General features: G+C 45.7%; 1 protein-coding gene and 1 non-coding gene across 4 annotated transcripts; one reads left to right on the forward strand and one right to left on the reverse strand.

The window, feature by feature from the left end:
- YTHDF1 (YTH N6-methyladenosine RNA binding protein F1) lies at window positions 1-17,663 on the forward strand. Of its 3 annotated transcripts, XM_016186946.2 has the most exons (6): window positions 26-116; window positions 656-680; window positions 3,087-3,166; window positions 9,945-10,202; window positions 11,525-13,045; window positions 16,350-17,663. In XM_016186946.2, exons 4-6 carry the CDS (start codon window positions 10,098-10,100, stop codon window positions 16,374-16,376), a joined length of 1,653 nt encoding a protein of 550 aa, XP_016042432.1. In that variant the 5' UTR covers window positions 26-116; window positions 656-680; window positions 3,087-3,166; window positions 9,945-10,097; the 3' UTR covers window positions 16,377-17,663. The 3 variants fall into 3 exon arrangements, with proteins under 3 accessions (XP_007520378.1, XP_016042432.1, XP_060032562.1); XM_007520316.3 differs by lacking the exon at window positions 9,945-10,202 and having other exon boundaries at window positions 1-309; XM_060176579.1 differs by lacking the exon at window positions 9,945-10,202 and having other exon boundaries at window positions 28-116.
- On the reverse strand, window positions 15,203-15,304 carry LOC132542739 (U6 spliceosomal RNA). The gene has a single exon (XR_009553713.1). It is a non-coding gene; the product is annotated as a U6 spliceosomal RNA (small nuclear RNA).
- Window positions 17,664-20,777: the final 3,114 nt, after the last annotated feature.

Genomic DNA, 20,777 nt, shown 5'->3' on the forward strand with positions numbered 1-20,777 from the left:
GGCTTGCCTCACGCGCGCTGACGTCGCGCAGCCTAGTCCCGCCGTAGCCGCCGCCGCCATTGGGGCAGGCGTCTCGTCAGAGCGTTCGCCTCCCTCTTAAATCTCCGCGCAGTCCCGTAAGCGGTCCGCGCGCCCAGCATTCTCCGCCGACACCTGGTTATCCGGCGCGGGAGGGGGAGGAGGCGGGCCCTGAGCCGCCAGAGCGCGGCGACCGGCAGCCTCGCGGGAGGCCGGAGCGGGCGGGCGCCCCGGCCCCGCACCGCGCCGGGCTGTTCATGAAGCATGTCGGCCACCAGCGTGGACCCCCAGGTACCGGGTCTGTCGGGTCAGGGGGCCAGGGTGAGGGCATTAAGGGGCAGAGGTCGCGAGATTACAACCCGGGGTCGCGGGGTTAGAGACCCGGGCCCGGAGTAACTGAGTCGGAGGCTGGGGTGTCTTCACGGGGTTCCGCATCCACGGGGTTGGGGCGGAGCCCGTGGGGTCCCGGTTAGCGGGCTTGGGACCTGAACTGGAGTCCAGGCTCCTGGGGGACCGCGGGCCGGGTGGCCCTGCCGGGCCAGCGGCTTGCCGCCCTCCTGGGACTTTCTGGTGATTAACTGTGTCTCCCCCCGCCCCCTTCTCCTCGTCCCGGCCTGTGCTGCCCTGCGCGATGCAGAGAACAAAAGGACAGGAGAGTAAAGGTGAGCCGAGTGGGACGGTCAGTGCTGGCCTTGGAGGGGACGAGCGGAAAGGATGGCTGAGAAGCGGGGATCATGTGGGGCTCGGAAAGGGCTAGAAAGCTGTGCACAGAACAGGAAACCTTCTAGCCTCCAGCTTGGCGAAAGCACGCTTCTGGTTGCAGGGATCCGGGGATAGCCCTTCCAGGTAGGGCGCACACCTTACTGTGTGTGAGGCCCCGTGTTCGAGCCCAGCACGGCGAGGGAGCACTGTGGATGGAGTGATGCGGTGGCGTCTCCTCTGTCTCCTCCTCCTCCCTCTCAGAAATAAAGCAAATTTGAAAATAAGGCGTCAGGCTGGGGAGACAGCCCCCAGCATCACCATAAGCCAGAGCTGAGCGGTGCTCTGGTCTCTTTTCCTCCCCCTGGCTGTGTCTTTCGTTAAAGTAGATAAATAAAGGTTTGGGTTTTGTTTTTTTAAATTGGGTGGTTGGTGTTGGGGGTTGTGCATTGGTAGAGTTCCGGACTTGTAAACTTGAGATCCTGAATTTGATTCCTTGTACCACATATGCCAGAGTACTACTCTGGCGCCTCTGTCTCTCTCTCTCATGTTTTTGTTTATGTGCAGCCTCCTCGGGTGTTCTAGGGGAGCGGGGCCATATAAGCTATCTCCTTCTTGATTTCTAAATTCCCTGTAATTTTTTTGTGATCTTATGGCTTGGAGTAGATCCCCCTTCCAACTCATTGAAGGACCCATAAAGGAGTGTTTTTTTTTTTTTAAATTATTTTTATTATCTTTATTGGATAGAGACAGCCAGAAATCAAGAGGGAGGGGGTGATAGAGAGGGAGAGAGACAGAGAGACACCTGCAGCCCTGCTTCACCACTCATAAAGTTTCCCCCCTGCATGTGGGGACTGGGGGCACCTACCCGGGTCCTTGCGCATTGTAATACATGCCCTCAACCAGGTGCACCACCACCCGGCCCCAAAGGAGTGTTTTTAACCAGTGTGTATGTTACTCGGATGTAACCAAATATGGTTAATGTTTTTTTATTTTATTTATTTATTCCCTTTTGTTGCCCTGTTTTATTGTTGTAGTTATTATTGTTGTTGTCGTCGTTGTTGGATAGGACAGAGAGAAACGGAGAGAGGAGGGGAAGACAGAGAGGGGGAGAGAAAGATAGACACCTGCAGACCTGCTTCACCGCCTGTGAAGGGACTCCCCTGCAGGTGGGGAGCCGGGATCCTTATGCCGGTCCTTGTGCTTTGCGCCACCTGCGCTTAATCCGCTGCGCTACAGCCCGACTCCCGGTTAATGTTTTAAGATAGGAGAAGGCCCAACACTTTATTTAACTTTCCCTTTCTGATTGCATTACAATAGTGGAAAATGAGCAGAGCCAGATAACTAATTCAGAAACATCACTTACATCTCTGTTGCAGTTACATTGTACTGAAACTTTACTTGTAACCTTCGCATATGGGTTTTCAGAAACTCTATCTGCTGTTTGACAAGCATAGACCTGGGCTGCATCATCTTAACTAATACTTGGTTACAAGTTCCTTCCACATTTTGTTTATATCTGCCAAGTTGCATTTAAATCTTGGTCAGAATTACAATCTATATTAGAAGTCTTGCATTGCCATTTTAATCACTTCTGCAAATATCAATTCTATAGTGATTATCTATTTTGTTGTTACTTTTTGTTAAAGATTTGTTTATTTATGACGAGGAGAAGATAGAGATAGGGAACAGGGACACTCTTGCACATGTCACACCAGGCATTGAGTTCAGGGCCTCATGCTCACAAGTCTGTTGCTCTGCCAATTACATCTACTTTATATTTGTTTATTTTAACCAGAGTACTTCTCAGCTCTGGCTTATGGTGATGCAGGGAATTGAACCTGGAATTTCAGGGTCTGTCTTGTATAACCATTATGTTATCTCCTTTGCCCCTGTTGTGTCTACTTTAAAAGTAAATTTCTACTAGAAGATGATAGACATAAACCTAACTACCCTTATTTTCTGTGCTTAAAAGCAGTTCCTTCTTTGACCCATCTTGCATGGAGCTAGAAGGAATTATGTTAAGTGAGCTAAGTCAGAAAGATAAAGATGAGTATGGGATGATCCCACTCATAAACAGAAGTTGAGAAAGAAGAACAGAAAGGGAAACTCAAAGCAGGATTTGACTGAATTTGAAGTAGGGCAACAAAGTAAAAACCCTGGGTTTGAGGGTGAGGGTGGATGTTTGGCTTTGGGGGTTGGTGGGATGGGGCACAGTCTTTTGGTGGTGGGAATGGTGTTTATGTACACTTGTATTAATTTGTAGTCATATAAATCACTATTTAATATGAGAGGGGGAAAAATTGATTGGAAAAAAAAAAGCAGTTCCTTAAAATTCAAAGATAACATTTTATAACTTATTGTTCTAGTACAAAATGGTTCTTTGCATCAGAAGGATACAGTTCATGACAATGACTTTGAGCACTACCTTTCTGGACAGTCAAATCAGGTGAGTTTATTTGTTTAAGCATATACTTATTTTTACATTAGTGTTGTAATGCACATTCACTGCCATATTTTTAACTTTACTATTCTAAACAAAGAATTAACTGTAATGTACTAGAAATGATAAGAATGTTGATGACTTTCTTTGAAGACTAGCTTTGTCTTAGACTTGGAACTGAGTGCCAGGAAGAGGGTTTTCTTTGGAGTGAGTACCACCCTGTTGCAGCAGAATTCTAGTTGGCCTCCCACTAGTGGGGAGTGATGGATGCACTGCATTTGATGGAGTGCGGGTATGTGTAACATTCTAAAGATTTCTGGTGAGTTATTTTTAGCTTTGGATGCTTGGAATTGTGGTTGAGGAAAGCAGTTAAGAGACTCTGCAGACATAATGTGAACTTGTATTTGAATCCTTTATTTTTAAATTTGCTTTTTCCCCCCTTTTGTTGCCCCCCCTTTTTTTTTTTACTGTTGTAATTATTATTGTTATTGATGCCGTTGTTGGACAGGACAGAGAGAAATGGAGAGAGGAGGGGAAGACAGAGGGGGAAAGAAAGACACCTGCAGACCTGCTTCACCGCCTGTGAAGTTAACTCCCCTGCAGGTGGGGAGCCAGAGGCTAGAACTGGGATCCTTACGCTGGCCCTTGAGCTTTGCGCCATATATGCTTAACCCCCTGTGCTACCACCCAACCCCCTTGTGTTTGAACCTTTTTTTCTTTTTCGTTTTTGCCTCCAGGGTTATTGCTGGGGCTCGGTGTCCACACCACAGCACAATTCCACTGCTCCTGGAGGCTATTTTTTCCCTTGTTGTTTTACCCTTGTTGTGGTTATTGTTGTTATTGATGTTGTTGTTGGATAGGACAGAGAGAAATCGAGAGGGGAGGGGAAGACAGGGGGAGAGAAAGATAGACACCTGCAGACCTGCTTCACTGCCTGTGAAGTGACCCCCCTGCAGCTGGGTCGAACCCGAACCGGGATTCTTAAGCCGGTCCTTGCGCTTTGCGCCACGTGAGCTTAGCCTGCTGCACTACCTCCTTGTGTTTGAATCATAACCCTAGTTCTATATCATGCTTCCTCAGTTACTTGTCCTCTTTGTGCCTCAGTTTACCATTCTGTCAAATAGTGTCACTGTTCTAAGAATGTTGGACAGATTGATGTCAGCTATTTACACAAAGCTCCAGACAGAATCTGGGTGTGGGAAGTTGGTATTGATTGCCCCTTTCCTTAGGTATTTGAAGGTTCTCAAATTGTGGTAGGATGATCAATTTACTCTGCAACATTCTTGTATTGGGGATGGTTTTTTGCATTATAGGATGTCTCCCCCCACCCCCCCAAATAGTGCAACAGCCAAAACAGTCCCTTGGGAGGGCAAATGGCTGTTAAAATCATTGGGCTAGTTGAACTTTAGATTTAAGCATAACATCACTTTAATGTTCACCGTGTTGCATGCTTGTTTTAGAATACCAGGCTTTGCCTCATTTCTGCTGGCAAGGAATGATTCTGCTGTTCTTGCTAACCTACCTTTCTCTGATGTGTCTTAGAACTCATCTCCATCTTCCTTCCCATTGCATTTGGTAAATTGATAGCTTTGATCTGCCCTTTGGAACAGAACAAGGTTCTGCTGGATTGAGTTGACCTGACTTTAGTGGTGGGCTCTTGACCAGAGGCAATGGCAGGAAGTCATTGTGTTCCTGTGTTTTCCTTTTGTGACTGCTGTAACAGTATTAGGTGTTACATTTTAATCAAGTGGGGGAGTTCGATTATTTTTGAAGTATAGCTTCTAAAAGACATTTTTATGTAACTCAGGAAGATTGACTTATAAATGGGTAATTCCTGGCATCAGTGGAGTATTCATGGTTCTGTTCAGCTTTGAGACCATAAGATGCAAAGATCCAAGTTGGTTGATGCCTTAAAACTTGGTCCTGAAAGTTAAGGTGCTTTTTTTCCAGCAAGATGATGAGTCAACCCATTACTAACAGTAAATTCATGTTCATGATTGAGAACAGATCTTCCACAAAATGCTTGCATGGTGAAGAGCAGGAAGTGTGCTGCACAGGGACTCTCAGCCTCCTCTTCCTGGTTCTGTCATGTGGCTCTTAAAGATTGTGGTGGGTGGGCTGACTTTCATACTGGGTGGCTGCTGCTTGTATGTAGGCATTCAGCAGGATCCTTTGGTTCTTTTGCTTGTTACACATAGAGAAGCTCTTTGACGGTTCAATTTCTTGGTTCTTAGATTATGTATGGTTGCCGTGACACCCTTATATATGTGTATATTAAACTCACCACAAAACCATAACCACGATCAAGAAAGTGGACTTAACTCTCAGTTTTGCAGTGTTTTTATCTTTTTATTTGGATGTAGTTTATGGTGACCAATTAGACCATTAATTCTTAGGATGACTTTGAAATATGTGTCTTTCAAATTAAAAGTGTGTCTTGTGAAAGTAGTTAAACATGTAATTTGCTATGAGAGAACAGTTGCTCTTGAGGTGGAAGGTTCTGCCTCAGAAAGATCTTGGGTCTTAGGGAAAGTAAGTTAGTGGTAGAGCTCAGGAATTGCACATGTGGGGTCCTGTATATGCCAAAGTGATTGTTAGTGTTCTCTCTCTCTTATTAAAATAAATGTATAAAGGAATCTCCCCCCTCCCCCATAAATGACTATTAAACACAAAAGAAAGTTTGCAGGTGTTGTTTCTGCTGTGTTTTCTTCCCTGGTTTCCCAGTATCATGAGACTCTTGATCCCATGTGACATACTTGTCACAAGGAGGTATCCTGTAAAGGGCTGTAGAAGTCAGGGCAGTTGTTTCATCCACTCTTAAAAGAGCTCTTCTGTGCTGCTCCTTTTCCTGTCTGTTCAGGATACTTGTAAGAGGTAGGTCTGAGTTGACCTCACTGTTTGCACATCCCTGCTAAATGAACTCTCTTGGTCACAGCTAAATGTTGCAGTGCACTGAATGGATACTGTTGATGTTGCTAACCCACGCTAAAAATTGTTGGTTATAGTGTATCTTGGCCAGAGAGTGCTTACTAGTAGGGATTATGCTAACAGTGCCTTGGACAAAGGCCTGGCATCTGCAGCTCAAGCTCTGCATTGTCATGAGTCTTGGGAGTCCAGTTCACCTTTGAAGGAAGTATAGTTTGACTTTTGCTGTAAGTTGAGACCAGAACATTCAACCTCATATATAGGAACTAGGTCTCATAGGGAGGATTTTGAATCTTGTACAGGGAGTAAGGTCCCAGATTTTGTTCAAATTCACTTGTTCTTTGACAGCTTTGTATGTTAATTTGCTCCTTTGTTTCAGAGTTTTGAAGGGAATGAGGCAGGTGGAATAGGAAATGAAGTGCCTAGTAAGTGTGGGGGCAGAGAACAATTGGCTTATAGCACCAGAGGTCATTGTGCATAGCTTGCCCTAGTCTTTTGACCTGATGAGTCAAAAGCTTTAAGAGGCACTAGGCAGGACTGGTTGGAGGCCCAGTTCTGTGTGGAAGGAGCCAAAGGACAGCAAAGGGTAGGTTGGGGTTGTCTGCATATTGAAACTGCAACGGGTGCGAGAGCCCTGCAGGAACCAAGCTTAATCTAGGAACTGAAAGTGAGGGTGTGTTATTTTTGCTGTATAATTTAAGTGTTCAAGAAATCTTTGTAGCCATATAATCTCTAGCTTATGGGCCATCTGTGTAGACAGAAAGAGGGGTTGAAGTCCCCCCAGAACTGTTCCCCTGGGCACCTGCTCTTGTGGCCTTCGATGTACATGCTTGCTGTTGTGTGTTCCACTGGTGATGGTGTTTTTCAGGGAGAAGTCAGTCTCTATGTTAAGGTCATAGAGGAGCAAGAATGCAGGGGTTTATTTAGACCCTGTAGAGTTTTCCTGCAACTCATGTAGCTGCAGAACAAGGGTTTGGTCAAACTGGCTAGGTTGTATCATTTGTTTCCTGGAGGTTGTGGCTGAAAGCAGCTGCAAACTCACTGGAACTGTCTACATGGTAGTGTCAGTGTGTGGGTGCTGGGTTTGCTCACTTTGTAGTTGTACTTTGCATACAATTTGGAAGATGTGGATTTTTTAAAAGATATACTTATTTATTGGGGGGTGGGGAGGAATCAGAACATTACTCTGGCATATGCAATGTCAGGGTTTGAACTTGGGACCTCATACTTGAGAATTCAGTGATTTAACCACTGTGTCATTTCCCAGCTTGTGAGAATGTTGAATGTTATTGTGATGAATGCTTATTTGGCTTTATTTATTATTTTTTCCCCTTTTGTTGCCCTTGTTGTTTATCGTTGTTGTTATTATTGTTGATATTGCTGTCATTGTTGGATAGGACAGAGAGAAATGGAGAGAGGAGGGGAAGACAGAGGGGGAGAGAAAGATAGACACCTGCAGACCTGCTTCACCACCTGTGAAGCGACTCCCCTGCAGGTGGGGAGCCGGGGACTTGAACTGGGATCCTTACACAGGTCCTTGCACTTCACACCATTTGCACTTAACCCACTGCGCCACTGCTCAGCTTTGGTGTATGGTGGTGTAGAGGATTAAACCTGGGACTTAGGTGCCTCAGGTGTGATAGTCTTTTTGTGTAACTATTATGCTGTCTCCCCTGTCGCCCCCTTTTCATTCAGATAAACTAAAGGAGAGATGGATGCCCTGGCACCAGAAACGTTTCCCCATGGTACCAGACTTGAACCTGGGCTGGGTGCATGGCACGGCATATTGTGCTGTTCTTTTGAGTTCTGTCTGGTCCTGAATACTATTGAGTTGTCAGAAAAGTCATGATGCATTTTAGCATAGAAAGAAAGATATGTCATGACTTTTTTAAAAAAAATTTTATTTATAAAAAAGAAACATTGACAAAACCATAGAATAAGAGGGGTACAGCTTCGCACAATTCCCACCACCAGACTTCCGTATACCATCCCCTCCACTGATAGCTTTCCGATTCTTTAGCCCTCTAGGAGTATGGACCCAAGGTCATTGTGGGATGTAGAAGGTTGAAGGTCTGGCTTCTGTAATTGCTTCCCCGCTGAACATGGGCATTGACAGGTCGATCCATACTCCCAGCCTGTCTCTCTCTTTCCCTAGTAGGGCAGGGCTGTGGGGAAGCGGAGCTCCAAGGCACATTGCTGGGGTTGTCTGACAGGGAAGTCTGGTTGAATCCTGCTAGCGTCTGGAACCTGGTGGCTGAAAAGAGAGTTAACATACAAAGTCAAACAAATTGTTGAAGAATCATGGACCTAAAGGCTAGAATAGTGCTGATGAAGTGTTGGGGGGGGGGGGGCCCTCCATTTTGTAGATAGCTAGTAGGCATATTTTAGTTATATTTCAAAGGGCCTGTAGCTGTACTAGTGTTTTTTGTTTGTTTGTTTTGTTTTTTTTGCCTGATCCTAAAATCTGATATGCAGGTGGATCCTAATTATTGTCTGGAGAGATGATGTCATGGCTGGGAAAAGGACCAGAAAGCTGGATCAGGGAAGAGAGCAGCTCCCTAATATGGGAAAGGGGTATAAATATTGTTGACTGTAAACCCCATCGATTTGATGTGATAATTAGCATAGAAGCCTGTGTGACCTCTACATCCCTCTAGATCTGAGCTCACATTCTGTGGTCATGAGTAGGAACATTCCATGCCGCCCCAGTATCGACTCATCTTCCTCAGGTGTAGCATAGAGTATACTATGTTGCCCATCCTCCCTTCGGAGAATGGAACATTCTCTACCATTGTTGATCCAAGTTGAGGGCAAGGTCCTATGGGGGCCCACAAAGGGGTCTATTTTGTTGTTCCTGATAGAAATGACCGGTAACAGTGGAGAGAGGGATTTGAGTTCTAGGCCCATGTCATGACTTTTCTGACAACTCAGTTTATCTGTTCTCAGTCCTATTCTGCTGTAGTATAGGCGTCAGTATATGTCAGAAGTGAGGTATCTCCCCCAGCCTGTGGAGACAGTTTGTGTCATGACCACAGCCGGTGGGTGCTCAGATTAGCTTCTCAGCCAGGTGGTTAGGCTACCACACAACCAGTCTTTACCTTTCTGAAGTGTGTGAGAAGATCTGTTGTGCTGTCATGTCAGAGTGTCCACTGGTACTGAGATGAGAAAAGAGAGGCCTCACCCCTTTACATACTGCACTGAGAGCCCAGGATGAATGGGGGCACATGCAAGCAGAGGTTACAGTAGAGGAGCCAGACTGCTGCAATGCTTTCAGTGGAGCAGCCTAAGCTCTCCCATGCTCACAGAAAACTGGTGGCTTCCTTCTGTTATCTTTTGTTTACTCTGTAAGACTCTGTGTGAGTATTTTGCTATATGGAAACAGTTGTATTTTTTAAAAGATGGAATTGGAATTGTCTACTATTAAGTGGGATAGAATACAGTAAAGAAATCTGATTGCTGAAACCCCAAGAACTCCAGGCTGGAACAGGGAGGCAGGAAGTTGGAGAACTGTGGCCAGGTCACTGTGGTCAATGGCATCAACTGGTGTTGGGCTGGGATGAGTACAGGGCAGACCCATCATCATGGGTCTCTTGGAGGCCCCAAAGAGCATCACACATGGAGAGTCTACCCCCACCCTCCACAATTTTCCTTAGCAGTTATTTTTTAAGCTTCTGTGGACTTCTGCCTCTACTTCCTGCTTTTCTGTTCCCTTAGCAACATGATTAAACATCTGTGAGTTCATGTCCATACCCTGGGTAACTTCTTGGAATAGGATGAGAGTTTATGGCACTTGTGTTCCTACCTTTACTGCCTCAAGTTACAGCTGCTTACAACCGATGACATTTTTACTGTCACACAGGTGTGCTCTGAGGAAGGGACCTATTTTGAGGGTCTCTCTAGTTCAGAGAGCACAGCAGGACCTTACTCTTGGTGAAAAGGAATCAGAGCCAGCCTGGATATCTATGCCAGGTCCCACAGAACCCAGTGCTCTGTAAGGCGATGGTGGGACTGGATGGGACTAGACCCTCTGCACTCAACTGGTGGCAGCTGTCAGGAAGGGATCTCAGAGGTGACCCCTGGAAGGTTACCAGGAGTGGGTGTACAAACCCAGGCATGGGTGAGTGTGACCAGTTTGACGGGCATATCACCATGTAGTCGGAGCACCCTGACTTGTTAGAAAAACTCAATGCTGAGGAGTCGGGATTAAGCATATGTGGCACGAAGCGCAAGGACCGGCGTAAGGATCCTGGTTCGAGCCCCCGGCTTCCCACCTGCAGGGGAGTCGCTTCACAGGTGGTGAAGCAGGTCTGCAGGTGTCTATCTTTCTCTCCCCATCTCTGTTTTCCCCTCCTGTCTCCATTTCTCTCTGTCCTAAGAACGACAACATCAATAACAACAACAATAATAATTACTATAGCAATAAAAAACAAGGGCAACAAAAGGGGAAATAAATGTTTTTAAAAAAGAAAGAAAAACTCAATGCCTTGAAAACTGTCTTCTTGGGAGTCGGGCGGTAGCGCAGCGGGTTAAGCGCACGTGGCGCAAAGCGCAAGGACCGGCATAAGGATCCCGGTTCGAGACCCCGGCTCCCCACCTGCAGGGGAGTCACTTCACAGGCGGTGAAGCAGGTCTGCAGGTGTCTGTCTTTCTCTCCCCCTCTCATTCTTCCCCTCCTCTCTCCATTTCTCTCTGTCCTATCCAAGAACAACGACATCAGTAACAACAAAAATAATAACTACAACAACGAAATAATAAGGGCAACAAAAGAAACTAAATAAAAATACAACAAAAATTAAATAAATAAATAAATAAATAAATAAAAAGAAAACTGTCTTCTTGTGTTGCCCATCTTATCGTTGTATTTATGAGCATTGAAGCTCTGGGATGTATGTTTAGTCCTTGCTCTGCTTACTTTATACCATTGCTTCTTTAAGGTAGACATGGAATGGGGTACTATATATCTAGTTCTAAGGTAATGTGAGTTGTGCACTGACTTTGAGTTCAAATCATTGCAAATATTTTTTTGTATTTTGAGATGATGCCTGGATTGTATTTGTTAGTAACTTAGCTCTGCTTGGTTCTCACTGAGCTTCCTGTTGGAAACAATGGTCCAGCCATCTCCTTATCAGCCTGCTCTTCTTTTAAAATTTTTTAAATTATATTTATTTATTGGATAGAGACAGCCAGAAATCAAGAGGGAAGGGGGTGATAGGGAGAGAGACAGAGAGACACCTGCAGCCCTGCTTCACCACTCATAAAGCTTTCCCCCTGCAGGTGGGGACTGGGGGCTCGAACCTGGGTCCTTGTGCATTATAATACATGCGCTTAACCAGGTGCGCCACCACCCGGCCTCCCAGCCTGCTCTTCTATGAGGAGGGTTGTCATTTTCAGGGTGTCTGTGTTGTGAACCCTCTTAACTTGTCACATTTGTTTCTGCAGAGCAACAGTTATCCCTCCATGGCTGATCCCTATCTGTCCAGCTATTACCCACCATCCATTGGATTTCCCTACTCCCTCAGTGAGGCACCATGGTCAACTGGAGGGGACCCTCCTATCCCATACCTCACCACCTATGGACAGCTTAGTAATGGAGACCATCATTTTATGCATGATGCTGTGTTTGGGCAACCTGGGGGCTTGGGGAACAACATCTATCAACACAGGTTTAATTTCTTCCCTGAAAACCCTGCCTTCTCAGCCTGGGGAACAAGTGGGTCTCAGGGGCAGCAGGCTCAGGGCTCAGCCTACGGGAGTAGCTACACCTACCCACCGAGCTCCCTGGGTGGCACAATTGTTGACGGCCAGACGGGCTTTCATAGTGACAGCCTTAACAAGGCCCCTGGTATGAACAGCCTAGAGCAAGGTATGGTGGGCCTGAAGATTGGTGACGTCACCACCTCCACAGTCAAGACAGTGGGCTCAGTTGTCAGCAGTGTGGCAATGACTGGTGTGCTTTCTGGCAGTGGTGGGGTGAATGTAAACCTACCAGTTTCTAAGCCCACTTCATGGGCAGCTATTGCCAGCAAGCCTGCAAAGCCACAGCCGAAAATGAAAGCAAAGGGTGGACCTGTCATTGGAGGTGCTCTGCCACCTCCACCCATAAAACATAACATGGACATTGGCACCTGGGACAACAAGGGGCCTGTGCCCAAGGTCCCGGCACCCCAGCAGGTGCCATCCCCCCAGTCTATTCCCCAACCCCCACCGACTGTTCAACCTCTTCCATCTCAGCCTCCCCCGATGGCCCAGCCACAGTATCAGAGTCCTCAGCAGCCACCACAAACACGCTGGGTCGCCCCTCGAAACAGAAATGCAGTGTTTGGACAGAGTGGAGGGACTGCTGGTGACAGTAACACTCCTGGAAATACCCACCCTAATGCTGCCCCAAGTGTAGAGTCCCACCCTGTCCTTGAAAAACTGAAAGCTGCCCATAGTTATAATCCTAAAGAGTTTGATTGGAATCTAAAAAACGGACGTGTGTTCATCATAAAGAGCTACTCAGAGGATGATATTCACCGCTCCATCAAATACTCCATCTGGTGCAGCACAGAGCATGGCAATAAGCGGCTGGACAGTGCCTTCCGTGCCACCAGCAGCAAAGGGCCTGTCTACCTCCTCTTCAGTGTCAATGGGAGCGGGCATTTTTGTGGGGTGGCTGAGATGAAATCACCAGTGGACTACGGCACAAGTGCTGGAGTCTGGTCTCAGGACAAATGGAAGGGCAAGTTTGACGTTAAGTGGATTTTTGTCAAGGACGTGCCCAACAACCAGCTCCGGCACATCAGACTGGAGAACAATGACAATAAGCCAGTCACAAACTCACGTGACACCCAGGAAGTACCCTTGGAAAAAGCTAAGCAAGTACTGAAAATCATTGCTTCCTATAAGCACACGACCTCCATCTTTGATGACTTCTCTCACTATGAGAAACGCCAGGAGGAGGAGGAGGTGGTGCGCAAGGTAAGTCTGGGCTTCTTAGGCAGCAGTTGGAACAGTGGGCCAGTAGGTAGTAAACCATGCGTTCCACTTGGAGGTGAAGACTCTGAGACACTTCATCCAGAGATTGTCTCCCTTTTTGGTGTTAAGATGTCTTTCTTTCTCTTTTAAAGAATTTATTTGTTCAGGAGAAAGATAGGAGAGAGAGAAAGAACCAGACATCACTCTGGTACATGTGTTGCCAGGGATTGAACTCAGTACTTCATGGTTGAGAATCCAGTGCATTATTCACTGTGCCACCTCCTGGACCCCAAGATATCTTTTCTTTATAAATGTCAGTTGATAGAAGATGGGCTTTCAATCTTCTGTCCTCAGTATTTAAAAAAAAAAAAAAGGTACTACCTGTAAAGTATTTTTAGAAGAAAGATATGTCAGTGGAGTGTTTAGCTACTGATAGAAGATACCACTTACAAGTCCCATAATTGTGGCTTGGTAATGGCATAGTGGGTAGAGCACCGGACTTAGATACATGGGTCACCAGCTTTGTATACACTAGAGTTATGTCCTGGTTCTTTCCTCCACTCTTCATTGATAATTAAACATATTTTAACATTTATTATTGAATAGAGACAAAAATTGAGAGTGGAGGGATAGCTAGAGAAAGAGAGACTTGTAGCCCTGCTTCACCATTTGTGAAGCTTTCCCCCTGCAGGTGGGGACCAGGGGCTTGAACCTGGGTCCTGTGCATTGTAATGTGTGCACCATCCATCACCCAGCCCCCTAATTAATCTAAAAGCATGACATACTTTTCACAGTTCATGAGTCACAAAACTTTGAAAATATTAACCTCCTCTCCTGTGAAAAAGGGACACAAGCCATTTACTTTTGGTTACTGAAATTTTGTTTTAGCTTTTTGTGTGTAGGAGGTACAAAACAAATTACTGCTGGGTCTGTAGGGATAGGGCAGAGGGAATTGCTAATGAAGCTGGAGGTCCTTAGTTTACATGAAACTGGCTGTGTGTGTGTGTGTGTGTGTGTGTGTGTGTGTGTGTGTGTGTGTGTGTGTATGTGCATGTTTTGCCTTCAACCTTGTGAAACCTGGGTCATTCCCTAGGGTTCCCTAGATAACAAGATTGTTAGGAGCTCAGGGGTATGTTCTGTCTGTTGCCTGATTTGCATTAAGATTCTATTGTCCTAAAGCCTATGTGGAAACTGGATCCAGGGAGCTGCCATGGCCAGTTGTGACTTGGGAAGTGGGGGTCTCTGATTGGGTGGGCCTGATGCTGCTCATGGCTTAGAGCTGTTTCTTAGAGTATGAAAGATTTTAAATCCTTCTATAATGCACCCAGGTTTCCTGTCACATGGGCTTCTCCTGCCACTTCTCTAGGAATACTTTCACTGTATGTCTGCCAGATTGGTACGCCTGTATCACAGTGAGTCATGTTTGTTAGTGAAGGATAGGTAGACAGACCGTGACTAGTTAGTGGACTGATGCGATTCAGAGCTCTGTAGTTGCTATCTTTGTCAGGGAGTATCAGTCATTCTTAGCCAGTTCCCAGGGACTGCCAGGGCACCCTGTTTCATGGTAACTTGTGCTTAGGGTTACAACTCTGGGTTTCTCTCTCTTTTTTTTTTTTCACAATTCTGGGTTTCTTTCTTTTTTAAAATTTACTTATTAGATAGAGATAGCCAGAAATCAGGGTTAGATGCCAAACTTCTAGCTGCTTGTGCCTTGCTATAAGTTTGGCATCTCTTCTTCAGGAGGATGTGATAAGTTTTGAGAGAATATAAAATACAGTTTTCTTCTTTCTTTTTTTCTTCCAATTTCAGAGTTAAGGATCAGGAAGAAACTTTAATTAGGGGAGAGAAACAGAGAGACACCTGCTGCCCTGCTTCACCACTCAAAAAGCTTTCCCCCTACAGGTGGGGACTGGGGCCTCCAACCTGGGTCTTTGTGCATGTGCGCTCAACTAGGTAGGTGAGCCACCACCTGGCCCTGAAAATCTGGTTTTCTAGTGCTACCAGGAAGTAGCTCTATGTGCTCTGTGGAGTATGAGGCGTGCAGAATGAGGGAGCAGCCCTCTCTTAGAGCTTTCTCTCCAACTTGCTGCAGTCCACAGGCAGTTTTAGGAAGGCTCAGATATGGGATGGACATCTGCTTGGCATTTAGAGGTTGCTTCCTATTTTTAGGTGACCATATTTACATGTCATCCTTGCGCAGGGGCCATGCTAATCTTCTCTGTGTCATTCCAATTTTAGTATATGTGCTGCTGAAGCGAGCACTAGATGACCATATTTAAAGGTCTGTGTGTGCAGGGAAGTAACACTGCCCATCAGCTGTCCTACCAGAAAGACTCCCCAGGAAACTCATGGTCAGACTAAGTCTTGTGAGGTCATATTTTTAGTCCATAAACAGTAACCTGGGGTGCTTCCACTGACAAAAGTTGGAGTATGTCAGTTTGAAAAGCACCACTTAGTTCTGGTATGTGACAGGGCCAGGGACTGAACTTGGGTCCTGTGGAGCCTCAGGTTTCTGTGCTGTAATAACTGAGTTATCCTATTCAAGTAGAGAGTAGTTAACAAATTCACAGCTCTGAGTGGTGGTGTCTGCAGAAGCACATGGTAAACTTGTAGGTGTTGCAGAGATGGGGGAAGCATGCTGAGGAGTATCCTCCAGTGAGCTGCTTGTGCTTTGCTAGAAGTTTGGCATCTCTTCTTCAGGAGGATGTGATAAGTTTTGAGAGAATATAAAATACAGTTTTTTTTTTTTTCCTTCTTTTTCCAATTTCAGAGTTAAGGATCAGGAAGAAACTTTAATTAGGGGAAGTCATGCCTGTATATGCTTGTTAGTCTCTATTTACTGGTACTTTTCTAGGATGAAGTACTTGTGGGGGCTGGATAGAAGGGTGGGGATTGGTATATTTTGTGAGCCTGAAGACATGCTTGCCCATTTAGCACAAGAGAGGGATCTATTTTGCTCCTATTTTAAATGTCTGATAATCCTACAGGGTGTTGTTAAGGACAGGCAGATATTAGTACGCAGCCTATCAGAGCTCTACATTTCCTTCTCTCTAGAGAGACCATGACTTTGACCCTGATGATGTGAAGTCAGCCAGGCAGGCAGGCAGGAGGACTCCAGTATCGGTCACGGCTGTCAAACAGACCAGGACAGTACTCCTACAACTAGTGGTGTGTGTGTGGTTTTGTCAGAGGCCCAGTTTGTGTGATGTGGGATGGCTGGAGACAACCTGGGACATCACTTTTGAAGGAACTTGTCTGTGCTATATTCATGAAATGTGTTAAATCTGTTTCCCTTTTCTGATTACAGGAACGGCAGAATCGGAACAAGCAGTAAGAACAAACCAGTTTCTTCTGTGTTGCAGTGTTTGACTCGCAAACATGGTCAAGAACATTTGTATGCTTGGTGCTGTCCCTGATACAGGCCCAGATCTCCTAGGCAGTCCTGCCTGCTGCATCTCAAGGTTTTGGTTGTGTTGGGCAGGTCTTTGTGCCTCTGTATTTTTTTATGTATTATAGTATTATAGAACCCACTAATAAATGATGTTTTTATCAGCTTCAATCAGACTGACCTAATGTGAAATGAAAGTACCCCTGAAAGCAAAGAAAGCAAAACAAAAAACTTAATATATCCCAAAGATGGTTCTTTGTTTTGGCAGAAATTATGTTCTTATTAATGTACTCACAGCCATCTAACGTGTTTACATGAGACCTTTTCTTTTTGCCCCTCTACTACTTTATAAGTACCACTTATAAAGTTATAAGAACCCAGTTTTTCTTTTCCCTCCTTTTGGTCATTTCATGCATTCTATTAAAATACTCCAAAATGCTGACATCAGTAAGTTAGTAATCACCTGGTTTGACTGGTTTGCCAAACCAGTTATCTGTCTAAGCTGCAAATTTGCCCATTTGATTTTTTTTTTTTTTAACTAGGCAGATACATGTTAGTTTCACAGATTTGGTGAATGCTTTGTTTGTAACCATCTGTTCTTACTAAGGCTGCCTTCCTCCTTGGTGGACTTTAATGGTTGGGTGAAGGCTTTATGATGCCAGGCGTGGTGGTACTGCAGACCAGGGTCAGGTCCTTTGGGTTGGCTGCAGACCTTTTTAAACCCCTCTTCTCTGAGAATCCTAATGCCACTTTATTTTTTCTACCAATAATGCTGGGTTTTAACCATTGGTCTGATAGTATAGATGGTGCTGAGGGTGCCGCTGATTGTAAATTTCACCATGTGTGTCCAATTTTTCTTTCCTGTTGAATGGGGTAAAAAAGAAAAAAGAAAAGAAAGAAAAACCTGTAGTAACTGAACTTCTGATTGTGGAATGAGGGGCCGCTGAGCTTATCACCACCCAGAGTTTGAATTGAAGCATGAAAATGGTGCTCATGCCTGTGGCTGCAGCCCGCTGACCCTGCACGTGCATTCCCCAGCCCCACCCCCAGAGGATTGCAGTTTACAGAGCAGATTTGTCCTGAGACCACTTACTCCAGAAGACCCAAGTCAGAGTGGAAGTTGTATGTCAGACTGTGTCACTTTCTCTGAACTGTTCTGCCTATGTGGAGTCTGGACAACATGAGATAACCTCTCTAGGAGATACAAGCCTTAATAAAGAATACTATTTAGCACGTCTGTGACATTTCATTGTGAGCCCTGGGTGGGTTCATATGGTTTGCACTGAAGAGCTGTGGGAAGGTACCTCCATGAACCCACGGGCTTCTCTGTCTTGGCCTCTGAGATTCTTTGCTTAATCTCTACTATAAGGGTGCCTCAGTTTCCTGAACTGAAATAGATTATAACTGCAATCTCCTCTCATTGTGGTCTGCTGAAGAGGTTAGTGGAATATTTGGAGATCCCACTGTAACCCAGGATTTGCACTTGTATCTCTTAAGCAGACCCCTTACTCTTAAGGACTGTTAGTCTGGAGGACAAGGAGAGTGAGGGGTTCTCTGTGTGAGGACGCTGCCATAGTGTCCTAGGAGCAGGCTATAGGTAGCTCTTCACCTGCCTTAGAAGCCTATTCCAGAGAGGAGACCAAAATGTAGATAAAACTTTAGGCTATAAAGAGGATGGCAAAGGGCCCAGGTGGTGTCACACCTGTTTGAGCGCACATGTTACACAAGGACCCAGGTTTGAGCCCCTGGTCCCCACCTGCAGGGGGAAAGCTTCACGAGTGGTGAAGCAGGGCTGCAGGTGTCTCCCTTATCCTCCCCTTCCCTCTCGATTTCTGGCTGCCTCTATCCAATAAATAAATAAAGATAATAAAAAAATTTAATTTAAAAAAAGAGGATGGCAGAATTGGCATCTGTGTTCTGTGAGTGCCACACCCATCATCCCCATGGACGGCTCATCCTCAGTCCACCTCCATCAAATCAACGCTTCCTCTGACATCCCAGAATGCATGTCAGTGTGTAGTCTGCTGTGTTTGTTTGCAGAGGTCAAGTTCATAAAGAGTAGGGTGCACAGACCTGAGTGCACTTGTGGTTTCTCTTTTTTTTTTTTTTAATCAGTGTGTGATGAGAGACAAAGTTACTGACAACTGTCTTTAAAAAATTTTTTTTTTACTGGAGTGGGGGGTAAATAGCATAATGGTTATGCAGAGAGACTCATGCCTGAGGCTCTGAAGTCCCAGGTTCAGCTCCCTGCACCACCATAAGCCAGAGCTGATCAGTGCTCTGGTGTAAATATATATATAATTTTCTTTATTGGAGAGAGAAATTCAGAGGGGGTGGATAAAGAGGGAAAGAGACAGAGACATCTGCAACCCTTCTTCACCACTCATGAAGTTCCCCCCTCCCCCGCAGCTGGGGACCAGGGCCTTGAACCTGGGTCCTGGCACACTGTAATGTGTGTGCTTAACCAGGTGTGTTGCCTGGCCCCTGCACTTGAGGTTTCCACAGCGTAAGATGGTATGCCTCTGGGGTTGGGTACAGTAGAGATGAGAGCTAGCTTATCTTTTTTTTTTTTTAATTGTTGGAGGATTAATAGTTACACTCAATAGTAAAATACAATAGTTTGTACATGTGTAACATTTCTCAGTTTTCCACATAACAATTCAATCCCCACTAGGTTGTCCTCTGCCATCATGTTCCAGGACCTGAACTCTCCCCCCGAACCCAGAGTCCTCTACTTTGGTGCAATACACCAACTTCAGGACAGCTTATCTTGTCCAATAGGATGGTTACTGACTGACCTGTGTCTTGTGGCAAATGTACCTTGTGAATACCTAGTGTACAAGAACTAGACACTTGTGAGAAGACAGCATACAATCCTCAGTGGGCCTGTGTTAACAAGGAGGCAGAGGGAGAATAGGCAGCAGTGTCTAGAAATGCTTTCCTTACCCTCCCCAGGCCTTTATTTTCTTCTGGGATGTAGAACTGTTTTTGCTGTTGTTTTTAATTGGGGAGATTAGGGTTTACAATAGATATTATTGTTGGTACATGTATAACATTTCTCAGTTTCTGCAAAATATTCTCACGCCCATCCTTGGTCCTTCACTATTATGTACCAGGACCTGAAAACCTTCCCCCCCCCCCCTTCACGTTGGTACAATACACCAAGAACTGTTTTTGAGGACTTACATGTTCAACTTCTTTGTTTTTTTTTAACCAGAGCATTGCTCAGCTCTGGCTTACGGTGGTTCGGGGGATTGAACCTGGGACTTGACAGAGCCTCAGGCATGAGAGTCTGTTTGCATAACCATTATGTTGTCTATCCCCAGTTCAACTTTTTAAACCAGTGTGTTATAAAGTATTTGAATAGCTGCCATGTACATTTTTTACTCATAATTCTATGAGTGTGTCACATGGTGACATTTTTGAGCAGAACTGGTGAACCCACCTTAGAACAGTATCTTCTGTATTTTCTGGAGAGGAGCCCAGGAAGAGAGTAGGAGGGAGGACTAGCAGACCCTCCCCTGTTTCAGGCCTGGGGCTCAGCATCCAAACATTGGACCTTGTATGGGGGGCTGCTCTTTCCTGGAGAGGGACTGACCCAGGGTCCACAGTATCAGTCACATCAGAGGCTGGTGATCAATTCCTTTGTGCTCATTTTATTTAAAAACATTACCAGTTTACAGGAAAAAGTAGCAAGAATAGACTAGAACAGTATAGACAACACCCATCATCCACATCATTGTCAACATTTTCAACTACCTGCTTGGTAATTTACATGTAGAGGCAGGCATACAGGTGTGTGTATAAGTGTGAATGTGTAGAGTTGTGCCTGTACACGTGTGTATAATTCTGTCACAGGCCATGAATGTCCTTGGCAGCACTGGTGGGGGGCCTCGGTTAAACCTTCACTCTCTGGAGGACATCTTCAGGACAATACTACTGATTTGCCTTCTCCAACTCTGCAGGTTTGAAAACTTGCAAAAGGGAGGCCTCATGTGGATTCCATCCTTCTGGGCCCTGTGAGTCCCCAAGTCATTGGTTCCCTGACCTCCCTGTTAGAGGGCGGGTAGCACTCCAGAGCTGCCAGTCACACCTCTGTTGTATCCATGGCTGGGGCAGTGGGTCAGTAAAGCAGCAGATTTTGTCCTGGTGACTCCAGGAGGGAGGGGCACTGTGGACAGGGTTGGGTTGGGGATCTTGAGGTTGGTGGGGGACCTGGCTAAGTAGAGGTCGGGTTCTGCTTCAGCCCTTGACCACCCGTGAAGGACCACAGGTGGGAGCCAATTCAGGATGCCAAGGGTGGGGGAATAGGAAACAGTTCTGAGCATATGGGACTGGACACCTGCC

Source organism: Erinaceus europaeus, chromosome 1 (assembly GCF_950295315.1).
Source record: "Erinaceus europaeus chromosome 1, mEriEur2.1, whole genome shotgun sequence".
Lineage (NCBI taxonomy): Eukaryota > Metazoa > Chordata > Mammalia > Eulipotyphla > Erinaceidae > Erinaceus > Erinaceus europaeus.